Source organism: Plecotus auritus (genome assembly GCF_963455305.1).
Source record: "Plecotus auritus genome assembly, chromosome: 1".
NCBI lineage: Eukaryota > Metazoa > Chordata > Mammalia > Chiroptera > Vespertilionidae > Plecotus > Plecotus auritus.
Genome location: NC_137770.1, coordinates 223,641,737 through 223,657,759, shown reverse-complemented (window position 1 = coordinate 223,657,759; position 16,023 = coordinate 223,641,737). Strand labels below are relative to the sequence as shown.

The following is a 16,023-nucleotide window of genomic DNA, read 5'->3' as shown; positions in this document are numbered from 1 at the left end:
CTTTCACCATGAAGTATGATGTTAGCTATATGTTTTTTGCAGATGATCTTCCTCACTTTAAAGAGGTTACTTTCCACTCCTAGTTTAGTTTTATCATGAATGTGTATTGACTTTTTAAGGGTATGGAATTTTGTCAAGTGCTTTTTTTCTGTATTAATGGGATCATGTGTTTCTTTAAACATATTTTCATTTCTTTCAGAGAGGAAGGGAGAGGGAGAGAAACATCCGTGGTGAGAATCATCTATCGGCTGCCTCCCGCATGCCCCCTACTGGGGGTGGAGCCCCCAACCCAGCATGTGCCCTGACCAGAATGAACTGTGACCTCCTGGTTCATAGGTCGGTGCTCAACCACTGAGCCACACCATGAGGCGGGCAATGTGATCATGTATTTTTTAAATTCGGTTTTCTATAGCACTGAAACTGTTTCTTAAGAGCTCATTCTGTCCGCCCACTTACGCTGGCTCATTTAGTTGGCCTATTAAGGCCTTGGAATAAACTACCTCTCACATCTTATCCTTTCTAGTCCAGAAACATGGTGGGGGGCGGGAGGGGGGGAAGAGATGACACCGAGGCTCGCACACCCAATCCCTCTTTACATGGACTGTGTAAGAGTGTTTGCCCCAAGAGCCAATCCCCACCTCCTCCCATCCAGCATTCCGCGCCTTTCTCGGTGCCCCGGGCTTCACGAGAGTCGGGGACCCAAATTTACTCAGGGCTCACAGAGCCCGCCTCCCCCGGGCGAGTCTCCAGATCCCATCCAATCAGTGCCCAACCAGGAAACCGGGGCCCTGAAAGGTCTCGCGACGCTCATCTCCTCCGGGCCCTGCCACCCTGGCATCACGTGACGCTATCCGCGCCTCCCGCTCTCCTCCGCGGAGCACCGCCCTTCAGCTGGTGCTCGCCGATTGGCCACTGCTCGCCTGGTCTCCTGGGTGACGGGAACGCGGTAGCCTTCTTGGAGGAGACCAGGTGCGCCTGCGCAATCCCGCGGCCGCGCCAGTCTGGAGATGAAGGTAAGTAAGTTACAAACCGTTGGGGCGGGAAGAGCGGACCACCGGCCCTTCCCTCAGCCTGAGGAGCGTGGCTTTCAGAATCGGGACACCCCCTCTTCCGAGTGCGTGGAGTGGGGGAGGGGGCGGGCAGGGAGGGAGAGAATGGGGGCGCAGTTGAAGGAGCGAGGGGAACGGGAAGAAAATAGAGGAGAAAGCAGAGAGGGAGGCCTCTCATTTCTGGGGTCGCTACCGGAGTTGAAGCGTTGAGGGAAGGGGGAATCCCGGTCCGGCCGGAAATGAGCAGACTGGATCAGAAGAGAACCCAAACTTCGCTTCGCGGAAGGAACGAGTCGTGGGACTGTGTTTGCCGGGTGATGGTGAAAGGGACTCATTCGCCTGTCACAAGCTGCCTCATCTCTTGGAGCGACCCCCCTGGCAAGCTGTGCAACTAACCAGCTCCGTAAACAGAGTGAAGAGCCCCCGAAGGCGAAATCTCTAAGTGTACTGCCTGTGATTTGGTCCTATTTATAGATCACCTGGTGGCGAGTATACAGCATTCGCGGAGAAATCTGCACACGCAGGTGTACACGCTCAAAAGCGTCATGCTCTGCAGGCACGGTTTCCAGGCTTGGGCTTCTCGTGAACCCCACTCCTGGGTCACTGGCTGCAGCTCCTTCACCTTTCCGCTTTCCCACAGTACCCGCCCCACCCCGCCCTGATCCGGCAAAGAGATGGAAAGCTCAATTAAAAAATTCTTTTATACGTCCTTATGCTTCCTCGTGACTATTAGTGTGCAGATTGAAATTGACAGACCGGTCATCAGAACTCACATTTCTAAAGCTCTTCACAATTATGAAGAATCTGAAGGGAAGAGATATTATTCCTGGTTTAAAGTTGAGAATTCTGTGTTTGAGGCAATTTAAGCGACTTTAAGCCCTACAGCTAATGTAAAAAGCAAAACTTAAGTTTTGGTTTTCCGGTTGTGAAGTGAGCACCATTTCCACTGCTCTACCAATGAAGCTAATGAAATTCAACTTCACTAGCAGGAAGGGGTTCCAGGGAAATGTAGTCACAAAATTGCAAAAGTAAGATGCTTTTATACTCTTTTTTTTTTCTTTAAAGATGTCTTCATGCTCCACAAAATTGGATATACCTGTGATTTTTCCCACCTCTGTTTTCAATTGAGATGGATTTCATCTCTTTAACATACAAAATACCTATTGATAAGTGGGTAATTTGGAGCATTGTAAGCATCGTCACTGTGAATATTAAGCCACTTATAGCAGTAGTATGTAAACATATGCCTACATATGGACATCATTGTTTAATCTGTAATTTAACCTAATATTAAAATCTAAATTTTTTTCATTCATGTTCTATGTTCCTAGATGTTCTAATCAGCACTGTTTGATACAAATGTGTGAGCCAATATAATTTAAAAATTTTAATAGCTACATTAAAATATTTTTAAAACAGATAAAATTAATTTTAATGATATATTTTATCCAGTAGATCCAAAATATTATTTCAACATGTAATCAATACAAATATTATCAATGAGATTGTTTGCATTATCTTTTTTATAATCTTTGAAATCCAATATGCATTTTATATTTACAGCACATTAAATTTTGTCTACCCACATTTCAACTCCTCAATAAAATTTCAAGTCCACATGTGGTTTGTGGCTTCCATAACCACAGTTCTAGATTGTCTAAGTGAAAAAAAAAAAGAATGATTTTTCGATTGATACATTGTCCATCCAATGACCAAACTAAACACACTTAATGATGAAGTAAATATAACTGATGGGTAAAGGAAGAAAATAATTTTGAACGAAGTATATCTTTAATCTTAAACATCTATAAAACATGAAACATACATTTTTATAAAGTCAATATTCAAAAACGTTCCAAAGCAAAGAAGTTTTACAATAAACTCTCCCCTATATGTTTTTTAAATATGTTTTTATTGATTTTTAGAGAGAGATGAGAGGGATAGAGAGATAGAAACATCAATGAGAGAGAAACATCATCCATTGGCTGCCTCCTGCATGCCCCCTTACTGGGGATTGAACCCACAACCCTGGGCATGTGCCCTGACTGGGAATCAAACCCATGACCTCTTAGTTCCTGGGTGGCCATTCAACCTCTGAGCCACACCTGCTGGGCTCCCCTATATATTGAGGTCCATACTTAACCAGATTGTGAGCTTTTTCGTTTTGTTGATTAATCGTTTTGTTGTTCTACTGTTGCCTTCTTTTGGATAAGCTCTAACATAAGCCTTCACCATCCTGAATCCTACTGTTTTCATGATCATACTTTGACATCTCTTCTGACTAACCCTTAATCATATGTTTTTATTTATTTATTTTTTCTAGCGTGTTTTCTCGCTACTAGAAAAGAATTGGCTTGGTGCACCAATACAGTTTACCTGGCAAAAAACATCAGGAAACTACCTTGCAGTAACAGGGTAAGAAATCAGTGAATTTATAAAATCATCCTGACTCCCAATGGTTGTATGCCCACATAACCACCCATCTATTCAGTAGAAGTTATTGTGAGATGTTTATATGGTGGGAAAAGTAATATCTTCATCTCCATTAACATCAGAGTTCATGGAACCTTTTCCCCAGCAATAACTTTTTAGATTCAAATTATGAAATTATGATGAGAGAACATTGAAAGCACTTGTATGGCACCTAAACTTTTATATGCATAGAGAGATAAAAGAAACATTCAAGTCATATTTTTGTGTTCTAATTGCTTTTAGAGCTGACCATATTGTAAAAATCTTTGATCGCCATGGTCAAAAAAGAAGTGAAATTAACTTATCTGGGTAAGTACAGAGTTGGATCAAAAACTTTTTCAAGCTTTGTTGCCTAAAAGATTAAAAAAAAATATATTGTCTTAAAGCCACAATCAAATAGAATTTTATAAGATATATAACCTCTATCTCCTCTTTTGCTTTTTCTATTTGCAAAGTATTTTTTAAAATATCTTTAGTTAATGAAATATGTAGATAAATAGCATATGAGTTAGAGTTTAGAAACACCCATATATTCATAGAGAAGCTTAAAGGCAGGATTAGTAATGAATTCATATGAAAGAATTCTTATGTAATTATAAACATGCCTTAGATGTGCCTGTATCACTATAGTATCTCCTGCCTAATAAATTGTAGAAAAATAGTTACTTTCACATACTTTTTAAAAGACAAAGACTTTCTTGTATCTATATTCAGGAAATAATTCTAGATCACACTAAGCACAGTTGAAGATTTTTAATGATTCAGTGTAATCATTACCTGTGTTGTTTTTACTGATAGTCTCAGTGGTTATTAAGTGTGTAGTTGCTCTCACCTAAATGTTCTTACGCTGCCATCCTTTTACAGTTCAAGGCTGCTTTCTGTAGGTGATTGCCACCACCTTTGCAAATCTGTAACAGCCTTTTCCAATTCCTGCTCTGCCACCACCCACCTGAGGCCACCATTCTGGCATTTCCCATTGCTCTGCATTGTGGCCTCTGGTTTCTGTATTCTGGGAAAGAGGTCAAGGTAGTTCTGATTATGTCTAAAATACAAGAAGGAGGCACTTAGTAAAAACTTCAGTAAATTGTATGATCTTTATTACATAAACTCTGCAACATTTATTTTGGTTACACAATGACCTTTTTTTTACTTCCGAAAATTTTTTTTGCTATATTAATTATAATTGAGTTTGACTGACAAAGGATCTCCAGATAAATAAAATGCCTTTAGATTTGTCTTTAATTGATAGGTAATTTTAACAGCAGTTTGAAAGCTTTCCTCTTTTTATATTCCCAAATCTCTAAAATCTACTACAGAACAGTTAGGTCCCAGAACATTTTAACAGTTTGAAGAATAACTGAAGTAATCCCCAGCTATCTTAAATGTAAATCTGTGCAAGAACAAAGAATGTCAAAAGGAAAAATTTGGCATCAAGAAAGAAAGGTCCATCCCCAAGGAAGTTTTTTAAATTATAATAAACATTGGGAATAATTTTGAATAGTAAGAAGCCTGTTAAACAGAGCATTTCCTATTTAGAGCTATTTTGTCATCTCAGTTGAATCACTCTTCTCATTCCATTAAGATATAAAATGAAAACAAATTTCTTAACCATCACTTCAGAATTCAGTCTTTCCACTGTTTGCAATACTACATCTACCCAGCCTTTAACTATTTTACATGCAGTTTATCTAAATATGACTTCATTACATATTAGTACCTTCTTTTTCTCTCTGTAAGTCTAACCCTTCAGATGACCGATTGATTCCAGTTGGGATTCATTTGTAGGGTGTGTTTTACCAAAGGGCCGGGTTCTTTAGAGGATTCAAGGAAATCTGTTAACTTATTAGGTATAATTATATTTATTATGGCATATGAAAATGGTATTTAAAGCAGAATTAAAAATTTTCCATCCTGTCAACAACAAAATATTTAAGTTAGTCTTATCCAAGCAGTGAATAGTGAGTTGTATTTCTCACTAATAATTTTATGACGTATTTAAAATAGCTTGAATGGTCTTGTTGTAGACAAAAATCACAAATAGGTAAGTATTTAAATTTCTTTTCTCTACTTTAAAAATATGGACAGTGATGTTTTGCTCTCTTTTTTCAAAGTAATTGTGTTGCTATGGATTGGGATAAAGACGGAGATATCCTAGCAGTGGTTGCTGAGAAATCTAGTTGCATTTATCTATGGGATGCCAACACAAATAAAACCAGCCAGTTAGACAGTGGCATGAGGTAAGGACAAATCTTTGGTTTTTTTAAATCTTCACTTAGAAATATGATTACTTGTAGGTTTGATGCTAACATTACTTACTACTTTCATTAGAGATGTATCGAGGAGTTATCCTATCTAATAAAAAGGGAATATGCTAATTGACCATCACTCCATCACAAAGATGGCTGCACCCACAGCTGAGGCCAAGTTCCCTTAAGGAGCCTTAACGAGCAATCAGCAGGGACCTGAGGCTACACCCTCCCCCACCCCCATGGGGCTTGACAAGGGACCTCAGGCCATGCCCCCTACCCTGATGTCAGGCTGGGGGACCTCAGGCCTCACCCCCCACCTGGCAGGGCTTGACAGGGACCTCAGGCCTCACCCCCTGCCCCAGCGCCAGGCCGGGGAACCTCAGGCCGCACCCCCCGCCCCAGCACCAGGCCAGGGGAACCTGAGGCTGCACCCCCCTGCCTGGTGGGGCTTGACAGGGGACCTCAGGATGTGTCCCCCACCCAGCAGGGCTTGACAGGGGACCTCAGGCCGCGCCCCCCACCCGGCAGGGCTTGACAGGGGACCTCAATGTGCGCTTCTGTCCTGGTGCTGGGCTAGGGGACCTCAGGCTGCTCCCCCCGCCCCAGTGCCAGGCCGGGGGACCTCAGGCCACACCCCCCACCAGGCAGGGTTTGACAGGGGACCTCAGGCTGTGCCCCCCACCTGGCAAGGCTTGACAGGGGACCTCAAGGTGCACTTCCCGTCCTGGTACTAGGCTAGGGGACCTCAGGCTGCACTCCCCGCCCTAGCACCAGGCCAGGGGACCTCAGACCGCACCCACCCACCCCCGGTGGGGCTTGACAGGGGACGTTAGGCCGCGCCCCCCACCCCAGCACCGGGCCAAGGGACCTGAGGCTGTGTCCCCCTGCCTGGCTGGGCTTGACAGGGAACCTCAGGCCGTGCCCCCCACCCAGCGGGGCTTGACAGGGGACCTCAAGGTGCACCCCCAGTGCTGGGTTGGGGGAACTCAGGCTGCGCCCCCGCCCAGTGGGGCTTGACGGGGGAACCTCAGTCCATGCCCCCAACCCAGTGAGACTTGACAGGGGATCTCAGGCCGTGTCCCCCACCTGTCGTGGCTTGACGGAGGACCTCAAGGCCTGCCCCCCGCCCCGGTCTGGGCTGGGGGACCTCAGGCCACGCCCCCCCGTCCTGGCACTGGACCAGGGGACCTGAGGCTATGCCCCTGCCTGTCGGGGCTTGACAAGGGTGGGACTGGCCGGGTCTGGGCCCAATGAGGGGGGCTGGCTGGGTTTGGGTCTCACGTGATTTTGAGGCGCATGTGGGTGGGCAGGGACTTGACTCTGGGTCCTGTGGTGAGCCCCAGACTCTGACAGGAGGAAGGTTTTCATATACATTTTACTAATTTCCTTTCATCTCTGACACTTCTATTATAGAGAAAGGGCAAATAGCATGTTAAATTATTTCCTCTAATTAATCCCCTTTTAATGTGCACGAATTTTGTGCACTGAGCCACTAGTTTTCTTATAAAAGAAAAAAAAGTTCATTTCTTTTTTTGTTATATGTAGTCCTATTGATTTTGCCCATTAACTAGAATATAATAGTTATGTTCTAAAATATAAATAGCTTCTTAAGTTTTTTCTGATGAAACAGACTAAAAAGTTAAAAGATGAGAACAAAACATATTTGGGGAAATCTGGAGATGGAATTGGCTGTAGGCATGGCTGGACCTAGGGGTTCTGATGATGCAATCAAGATTTTTTTTTTTAACCCTCACCCAAGGATATGTCTTTATTGGTTTCAGGAGAGAGAGAGAGAGAGAGAGAGAGAGAGAGAGAGAGAGAGAGAGAGAGAGAGAGAGAGAGAGAGAGAGAGGAACATCGATGTAAGAGAGAAACATCGATTGGTTGCTCCCGTACCAGGAATGGAACCCACAACCTTTCTGGTTGGTACATGGGATGATGCTCCAACTGTGCTACCCAGCCAGGGCTCAAGACTATCTCTTGGCTCTTCCTTCCTCTATATTTTGTTCATTCTAAGTCAGACACTGTCCATGGCAACTAGCAGCTATTGGCTTATATCATTCTTCACAGCAAGTTATGCCAGAGAAAAGAGCATGTTCCCATCACATCACCCCTGTCCACTCAGTTCCTCAAAAGGTCTCTGAGTGGAGTAGGCAGAGCCATCGGATTGATACTTCCACCAAATGAAGAATGGGGTGAGGGTGAGGGCAGTTCTCAAGTGGAAAAAATCCTAGGCAGACAGAATAAATTACAAGATCTCTGCTAAAACCATTTTCTCATTGGAAAAGAAAAATTTGTCAATATTTACAACTTAAACTTTGCAGTTCTGACCTTGGATAAGTTTCTTAGCCGCTGAGTAAGCCTCAATTTCTTCATCTATGTGTAATGGGTATAAAAGTAATATATGCCTCATATGGCCCACAGGTGGGCAAGAAGAGATCGCACATATACCATAATATGAATCTATACATTCCCAGTTTATTTTCCAAGGAATAAACCCAGAGGAAGCAAGGTGGCCATGCAGAATAGGACCAAACATAACCTTAGCAGTTCCCCTTGACACCCCCCAAAGTGATCCACAAGGCATGCACCCTCAGGTGGTACTGCCCGCCCAATGTAAAGTCTTGCTGGGTCTAAGAACCTTCATTCCTTGCTCTGTCCTTTTACACTTTGGATGTACATCTATTGTTGAAAGTATTTACATATTCCTCCCTTTCCCCTCCCCCCATTGACCTCTTCTAACCCGAATACATTTTAAAAGGACTACTTAGAGGTTGTGAATTGTTTAGTAATTTATATCTTAATGTTACAGGGATCAAATGTCTTTCCTTCTTTGGTCAAAAATTGGGAGTTTCCTGGCTGCTGGAACTGTTAAAGGAAATTTGCTTATTTATAATCGTCAGACATCTCGAAAGATTCCTGTCCTTGGTAGGTTACAGTTGGAAACACGGTTAGATATTAGAGATGCTTTACATAAATGTAAATTTTACTGCCTCTGATTTTCCTGATATCGCAAGGGATGTTTTGTAGTATTAAGACTCCCCTGTCAAACTTCACATATAGCTAAACTAGAAGATCCTTTTTCACTGACCACTAAATGTGTCCTAGGCCACATACAATAGGTTGCTCTAAGGTCAAGGTCAGCTTGTGTCTTTGGGCACCAGTGCATTAATGACATGACTTCCATCTGTCCCTTTCTCTCCCACTTTGTACCTCTGGACATGGGTATGAACACATTAGTAGACGGACTAAAACCTTTGGTGACTGCTTGGACAGGGGATAATCCAGATTCCTAATTCTGACCCCTCATTCTCTGCAAACACCAATTTAACCCAGGTGTGGACTATGAGTTATATTTGCCTCAGGGTGTATGACCTGAGAGTGTTTGTGTGTGTTGGTTCTTTGGCCTTTTTGGTTCAGTCTGATTCTCTCAACCTCTGGTCACTCAGCATCTGCCCTCTGAATACACAAGAGGAAACAGTATCCATTCTTTTCTATTATTGTAACATGCTGGTAAATAGTGAAACCAGTGGACTTAATTACCTCCAAATAGCCAGGAAAAGTATAACTTACTGCTAATGAAGGAATTAAGCTCTGGACATAGAGTGCCTACAAACTACTTGAGAAAGTCCCTTTCAACCAAGGGCACTTAATCATTTTAAATTCTTTTCACATGAACGTATACTAATACTAATATTTTTAGTGCTGCAACTAAGCAGTAATGCCATTGATCCATTTGGAAATTAAACTAAAAATTTTTGAGTTATAAAAATCAATTTTCTCCATCTTAAATTAGTCGAGTTTACTTCAGTTAGACATTTTCTTTTTTTTTTTTTTTTTAAATATATTTTATTGATTTTTTTACAGAGAGGAAGGGTGAGGGATAGAGAGTTAGAAACATCGATGAGAGAGAAACATCGATCAGCTGCCTCCTGCACACCTCCTACTGGGGATGTGCCCGCAACCAAGGTACATCCCCTTGACCGGAATCGAACCCGGGACCCTTCAGTCCGCAGGCCGACGCTCTTTCCACTGAGCCAAACCGGTTTCGGCTAGACATTTTCTATATCTCATTTTATCTGTAGGTATATTCTACTACTTATTTTGTCATTTGAAGTTAAGAAAATAATTTGTCAAAGCATGATTATTTTGTGTCAGGTATTTGTCATATACACATGATTCTATATGTGATCTTTGTATTTAAGATGAATGTGGATTCTGCTCTCCGTCTTATTTATTAACTATGTTAAATGGGCCTGAAAAGATTCAGGATGATTACATATCTTGGGTTAAATATATAGCCTCTTTCAGAGTTGGTTGTGATTTGTGGCTCTGCTTTTTTCCCTTTTAAAAACCTTATTTTCCTAAAACGAAGCCACTTCATTTTAGATAACTACTCCATGGTAGCATGATCTGTCAGCGTGTTACAGTAACTAAATATCTGTGGCCTTGTCTTCTCTTGCACTGATTTGTTTCCTTGAACTAGTCGAGATTCAAGCAGTTCTCACTTTGCGTAGTTCTCATGTACATAAACTTCATTTACTACCGTTTCGATATTACCAGTCTGCCAATAACATGGCTCAAACTTGAGTACCATATATATTAACTATGAGTTAATGTTAATTAAATGAGTTTAATACATGTAAAGTACCAGAACACAATAAGTTAAGCACACAGAATGTGTTAACTATTATTGTAGATGTTAAGGCTAACCTAAACTCTGAGTCCTGGAAGCAAAAGGAAGGAGGAGCAAGAAGAGATTTCCTTCTCCCTTTCTTGGGTGTAGAAAAAAGTTGTCTTTGGCAGCTTTCTCTTCATGTGCTCCTTACTCCCTTCCTAATGCCCATCTCTTTGGATCTCCAGTTCCAGTGTACCACCCAAGTCCCTTACCCTATGATCAGCAGCATATCCTGTACCTCAGTCTCTTCTCTGAATGCTTACTTTTGGGCTCTGATCTCCTGATTTGAAATATTGTCTGCTCCTGACAACTCCCCTATTTATCCCTTTCACACTCTATACCAGCCGTGGGCAAACTACGGCCCGCGGGCCGGATCCGGCTGTTCTATCCGTTCTCTTGCTCTCCCCTCCGCTCCTTTACTTTGAATTTATATTAGTTCACACAAACACTCCATCCATGCTTTTGTTCCGGCCCTCCGGTCCAGTTTAAGAACCCATTGTGGCCCTCGAGTCAAAAAGTTTGCCCACCCCTGCTCTATACTCATACATCCACTGCTTACTCAACATCTTTGATGAGAGGTCTAATACACCGCACATTTAATATCTCCAAAATCATTTTGACCCACAGGTTTTCCTCTCATCATTAAGGATATTTCCTCCTTTTAGATCTTCAAGCCAAATCTTAGCCTTATCCTTGACTTCTCTCTTTCTGATACTCTCCGTATCTAACCTGCCAGAAAATTATACAGTCTACTTTCACATATCTCCAGAATGAAGCCTCTTCATAGCACATCGTGGTAAGGGCCTGAAACATCTTCCACCTGAATTTCTGCAATCTCTTCATTGGTCTCTATGCTTTACGCCTTACCCCGCTATAGAATATTCTCAGCCGAGGACCCAGAGTGAGGCTTCTGCTCAGAACTTACCAATCATTCTGCATCTCACCCAGAGTCAAAGCCAAAGTCCTCACAGGGCCAGCCAAACCTTGCATGTCCTGGTTTCTGCAGACTGTCTGCCTTCATCTCATGCTCTTCTCTCCTCCCTCCCTCTGCTCCCTCCCTCCAGCCACACTGCCTTTCAACACACTAGGCACTCTCCTGCTCAATGTCTACTCTATAACTATTTATTTAGAATCTGCTTTCTGCATAGGTTCTGAATTAGGTTCTCTAAGGGGTACAAAGAATAAAAGGAATGTGCTCTCTTCTCAATAACAGCTAAAACCGCTAACACTTCTATAGCACTTCTTACATGCCCGACACTCTTCTAAGTGCTGTAACTCGTTTGATCCTCAGCCCTATGAGATAGCTCCTACCATCATCCCCAGATTGTGGATGGTGTGACTAAGGAATAGAGAAAGGTCAGGTAACTTACCCACGATTCCGCAGTAAGTGGTGAGCCACTAATTCAAATATAGGCTGTCTGCCTTCAGAATATATACACTTAATTAACCTTGGTGCTCTTGAGTATTTGTTCCAGGACCTTCAATAAGTGCCCACAGTGTCAAGCATGTGATTTTTTCCACTGGCTAGAAGGCTCAATAAAAAAGCATCCTGCCATTAGTATTTATCTAATATCACTCTCTAGCTAAGAGACTCAGTTCTTAACACAAGTTTCCCTAAGGTGCATTCATATTTGCACCTCAGTATTATCACAAATCACTGTGTCCTTTTGTTATATATGAATAGTCCACGCTGTGAATGTTGAAAGCCAAGGGTCCACCACACCACGAAGCTAAATATCGTAACGGTAACTTCAGTGCTTTGGGATTTATTTGTCATACGGCATTACCATTCAGGTTCAGTGATGTAGTAAATAAACTTGTCAAAGAGTAGAATATCTTTTTATTTTAGGGCGACTGCTCATATCCACAGAAAATGTTGGAGAACACTATTGCCCTTATATACCATTATCTTGATTTACAACTTGGTAATAAACTATTTTAAATAATATTTGTCAGACACAACTGATTTGATAAGATTTTAAATTCCTTGTTTGTTTAATTTCCATGGTACATTACCTAAGCTTTCAGATTGACATTACAGATGTTTTAATTTTTTTTTTTTTGAGAAATCCATGTGTTTGTACAAAAGTCATCTCTTTTCCAGGAAAACATACTAAGAGAATCACATGTGGATGTTGGAGCACAGAAAATCTGCTTGCTTTAGGAGGCGAAGATAAAATTATCACAGTTAGTAATCAGGAAGGTGACACAGTAAGACAGGTAATACTGTAACATCGCTTTGGTTCGATATATTCAGGTTTTTACCTAAAGTAATGTTTGTCTATCAGACTAATCTATAAATGTTTAAATCTCTATATGAGAGATGTATACAGGAACTTCATATTTTAAACATCAAAAACTTTTGTTTTTACATATTAGGACATTTTTTTTAACATGACTACTTCATCCAAATATCCTCCTTTGTATGTTTCCATTGTTTAGTATTAGCATGGGAGGTCAGCTCTGTGGTTAGTCAGACAGTATATTTGTGAAATAACTTTTATAAATGTATATTTATAATATAATTGTTCATAGTTAGACCTAAGAATCCTGCTATACCTTGTTTTAGTGGATACCATAAGACATTTAGCAATGTGTATCTTTCAACCCGAGCAAAATAGCATGAACAAAGATGAGAAGAAAAACTTATAGTTTGTTTATGGCTTGCTCAAAATTGGCTTGGCTGAAGGTATAGACTTTGATGAAAATTTACAGAAAATAAGTCTGAAAAAGTTGATCCCCATATCTGGAAAGTTTTGAAAGTTAGGCTGAAGTAAGTAACTCAGCCATGTTGGGCAGAACCATAGTATGATTCAAGTGATTCTTAAGGAAGGTTAATCTGACATAGTGTAAAAAATATTTGCTAAAATACCTCATAATTTTGATTATTCTACTTTGCAGCTAACTAGATGCTTGAGCTCCCCATCCTGATATTCATGTAGACATCATTAGTAGACTCTGTTCCCCCTCCTCACTGAATCAAGACATGGCCTTACAATATTTTTCATTAGAACATCCCAGGAAGACACTACCATTTAGCTGTTATCCTATATAATAAAAGCCTAATATGCTAAGTGTCCGGTCATCTAAAGCATAATATGCTAATGATATGCTAAGACCACTCAACCACTAGCTATGACATGCACTGACCACCAGGGGGCAGACAGTCGACTAGTCGCTTGCTGCTGGGGTCCTGCCTATTGGGACTGAACGAGATGGGCCAGACATGCCCGGGAGCCCTTCCGTGGTCCCTCCCCTGCTGACCAACCTCTTGCGTCCCTCCCCAGCCCCGATTGTGGAACCGGTGGGGTCCCTCAGCCTGGCCTGCACCCTCTTACAATCCAGGACCCCTCGGGGGATGTCGGAGAGCCAGTTTTGGCCCCATCTCGCAGGCCAGGCAGAGGGATCCCACTGGTGCATGAATTTGTGCACTGTGCCTCTAGTTTACATATAAGATAACAGCTTCCCATTTCTGATTGCTAAGAAGTATGCTTCCAGAATTAGACATACTACTTAAGTTGTCCTGTGGTAAACAAAATATACATCAAAGGCATTGCTTTATTTGGTATGGTTTCTGAATGGTTTTGACTTTTGACTATTCTGCAGATCACTCCAAGTCTATGTGGATTTATTTTTTTTTATCCTGCTGAGTACTGTCTTGCTTCCTGAATCTGAAGATTGCTATCTTTCCTCAACTCTGGAAGATTCTTAGTCATTATCATTATCTCTTTGACTATTACTTCTTGCCCTGTCTCTTCTGTCCTTCTGGAGTGTCTGTTAGACATATGTTGGACCTTCTCATATCACTTAATTTCACTTTTATAGTTTCTTTTTGTCATGCTGTGTAATCTGGATAATACGTCAAATCAGTTCACTTATTGTTTCTTCAAATTTATCTGATCTTCTGTCTATCCCATTGAGTTTTTATTTTAATGACTCTATCCTTTTTATTTTTGGAAAGTACTTTGTGGTTCTTGTAAAAATCTGTCAATTTTTTAAAAGTTTTTTCTCATGAGTCATTTTATGTCTTTAGTTAATCTTAAAGTATTTATTTTATGATCTTTCTCTCTCTCTCTCTGATAATTATTTTTAGATCTGCTAACTCTTGCTCTTAGTACATTGTTTCTTTGTGAGTTTCCTCACTTTGAATTGTGAGCTCATATTCTCAGGGTTTTACTGTGGAAAATTTTTGCACCATTGGAAGAGGCTTTGGATTTGTTTTTGCAAAACACTGCAGAGAGTTTCTAGACCACTCACATATAAATTTGAATCTCAGACCATAATGAGGATAGAAGGTAAAGTCTTTGGTTAAAATAGAACCTTTTCAACTTTTTTTCTAACCCAAAGCACAGCCCAAATCAAATACACTTCCTTATTGTCTCCTTGTACCAGCTGCTCTGGATAGCTGCAGTCTCGGTTTCTACACACACTTTCGTTTTCAGTTTGATCTTTACTTACGGTCCTTGGAAATTTTCCTTAGCTTCTTTCAGGCTTCTCTATACATTTAATGAGATAGCTATTTTATCTAGGATTTGTAGATGTTTGTAGCAGTGGGAATTTAAGGTTATCAGTCCAACATATAACAGAAATTAAAGCAAAGTACCTGTTTTATTATTATTCAGAGTGACTTTGAGTGTTGGGTTCATTTGTAGTGATAATATTTTCATCCCTGCAGTCACCATTGAAATCAGAGCCTGGCAACATGCAGTTTTCCACGATGAGGAGTGACGACCGCACCTCTACTGCTGAAAGCACAGTAAGAATTCTAAGTCAAATGCATGCCCAAATTATGCTAATAATTTTGTAGAATACACTCTCTCCTTTTCTAGGGTGGCTCAGAACCTATCGTGATAAATAAATTATGGTCTGTCACTTATTAAACCAATGGTAGGCTCAGTCTCCCAGGCCTAAAAGTTGTTTTTCTGCTACTGACTACCTGGTATTACAGCAAATGAAGCCATCTTCCTAATACAGTTGGTGTGGTAACAAAAAGAGTGGGGGTACCTTTATAAATAGATGTATTGATTTCTATATGATTTCTTATTTTTACTACCAGATGTGACGAGAGCTCTGGAAATTGTAGTTGTTTTTTTAAAATATCTTAGAGATTTATTTTCCTGCAACATTTTAATATCCTGAAATCTAGACTGCTTTTACAGTCAATATGTCTACATTTAAATGAAATAATGTTACTATTTCTTTAAAAGCTATTATTAAATTGGTAGTGACTTATAATTGATCTCATCATAGAATCAAGGAAATATATCAATGTCTCATTATATATATATATATATATATATATACACACACACACACATGTACGTGTGTGTGTATGTATGTGTGTATGTATGTGTATGTGTGTGTGTGTATATATATATATATATGAGCCCTTAATGAGCCCAATTAAAAAATACACTATTTTACCTGCCCAACACCCTCCACTGAGAATTACAGTTAAGTATGGACTTGTGTGAGTAACAGAGGGACACTAGTCTAGCCACATTGACCAGTGACCTACAGGTGATGGAAAGAGTGATGGTAGAAAAAGTCAATCTATAATATTCACATGGGTATG

General features: G+C 40.9%; 1 protein-coding gene across 4 annotated transcripts in view; it reads left to right on the top strand.

Annotated features, from left to right (window-relative positions):
• Positions 1-912: 912 nt before the first annotated feature.
• The window catches only part of WDR19 (WD repeat domain 19), a 79,523-nt gene continuing 64,412 nt past the window's right edge, over positions 913-16,023 (top strand). For all 4 annotated transcript variants that reach the window (XM_080681425.1, XM_080681426.1, XM_080681423.1 and 1 more), the window contains exons 1-7: positions 913-1,013; positions 3,373-3,464; positions 3,765-3,830; positions 5,633-5,758; positions 8,583-8,698; positions 12,553-12,668; positions 15,124-15,204. In XM_080681425.1, coding sequence (XP_080537551.1) covers positions 1,008-1,013; positions 3,373-3,464; positions 3,765-3,830; positions 5,633-5,758; positions 8,583-8,698; positions 12,553-12,668; positions 15,124-15,204 — 603 coding nt within the window. In that variant the 5' untranslated portion in view covers positions 913-1,007. The remainder of the gene's footprint in view (positions 1,014-3,372; positions 3,465-3,764; positions 3,831-5,632; positions 5,759-8,582; positions 8,699-12,552; positions 12,669-15,123; positions 15,205-16,023) is intronic.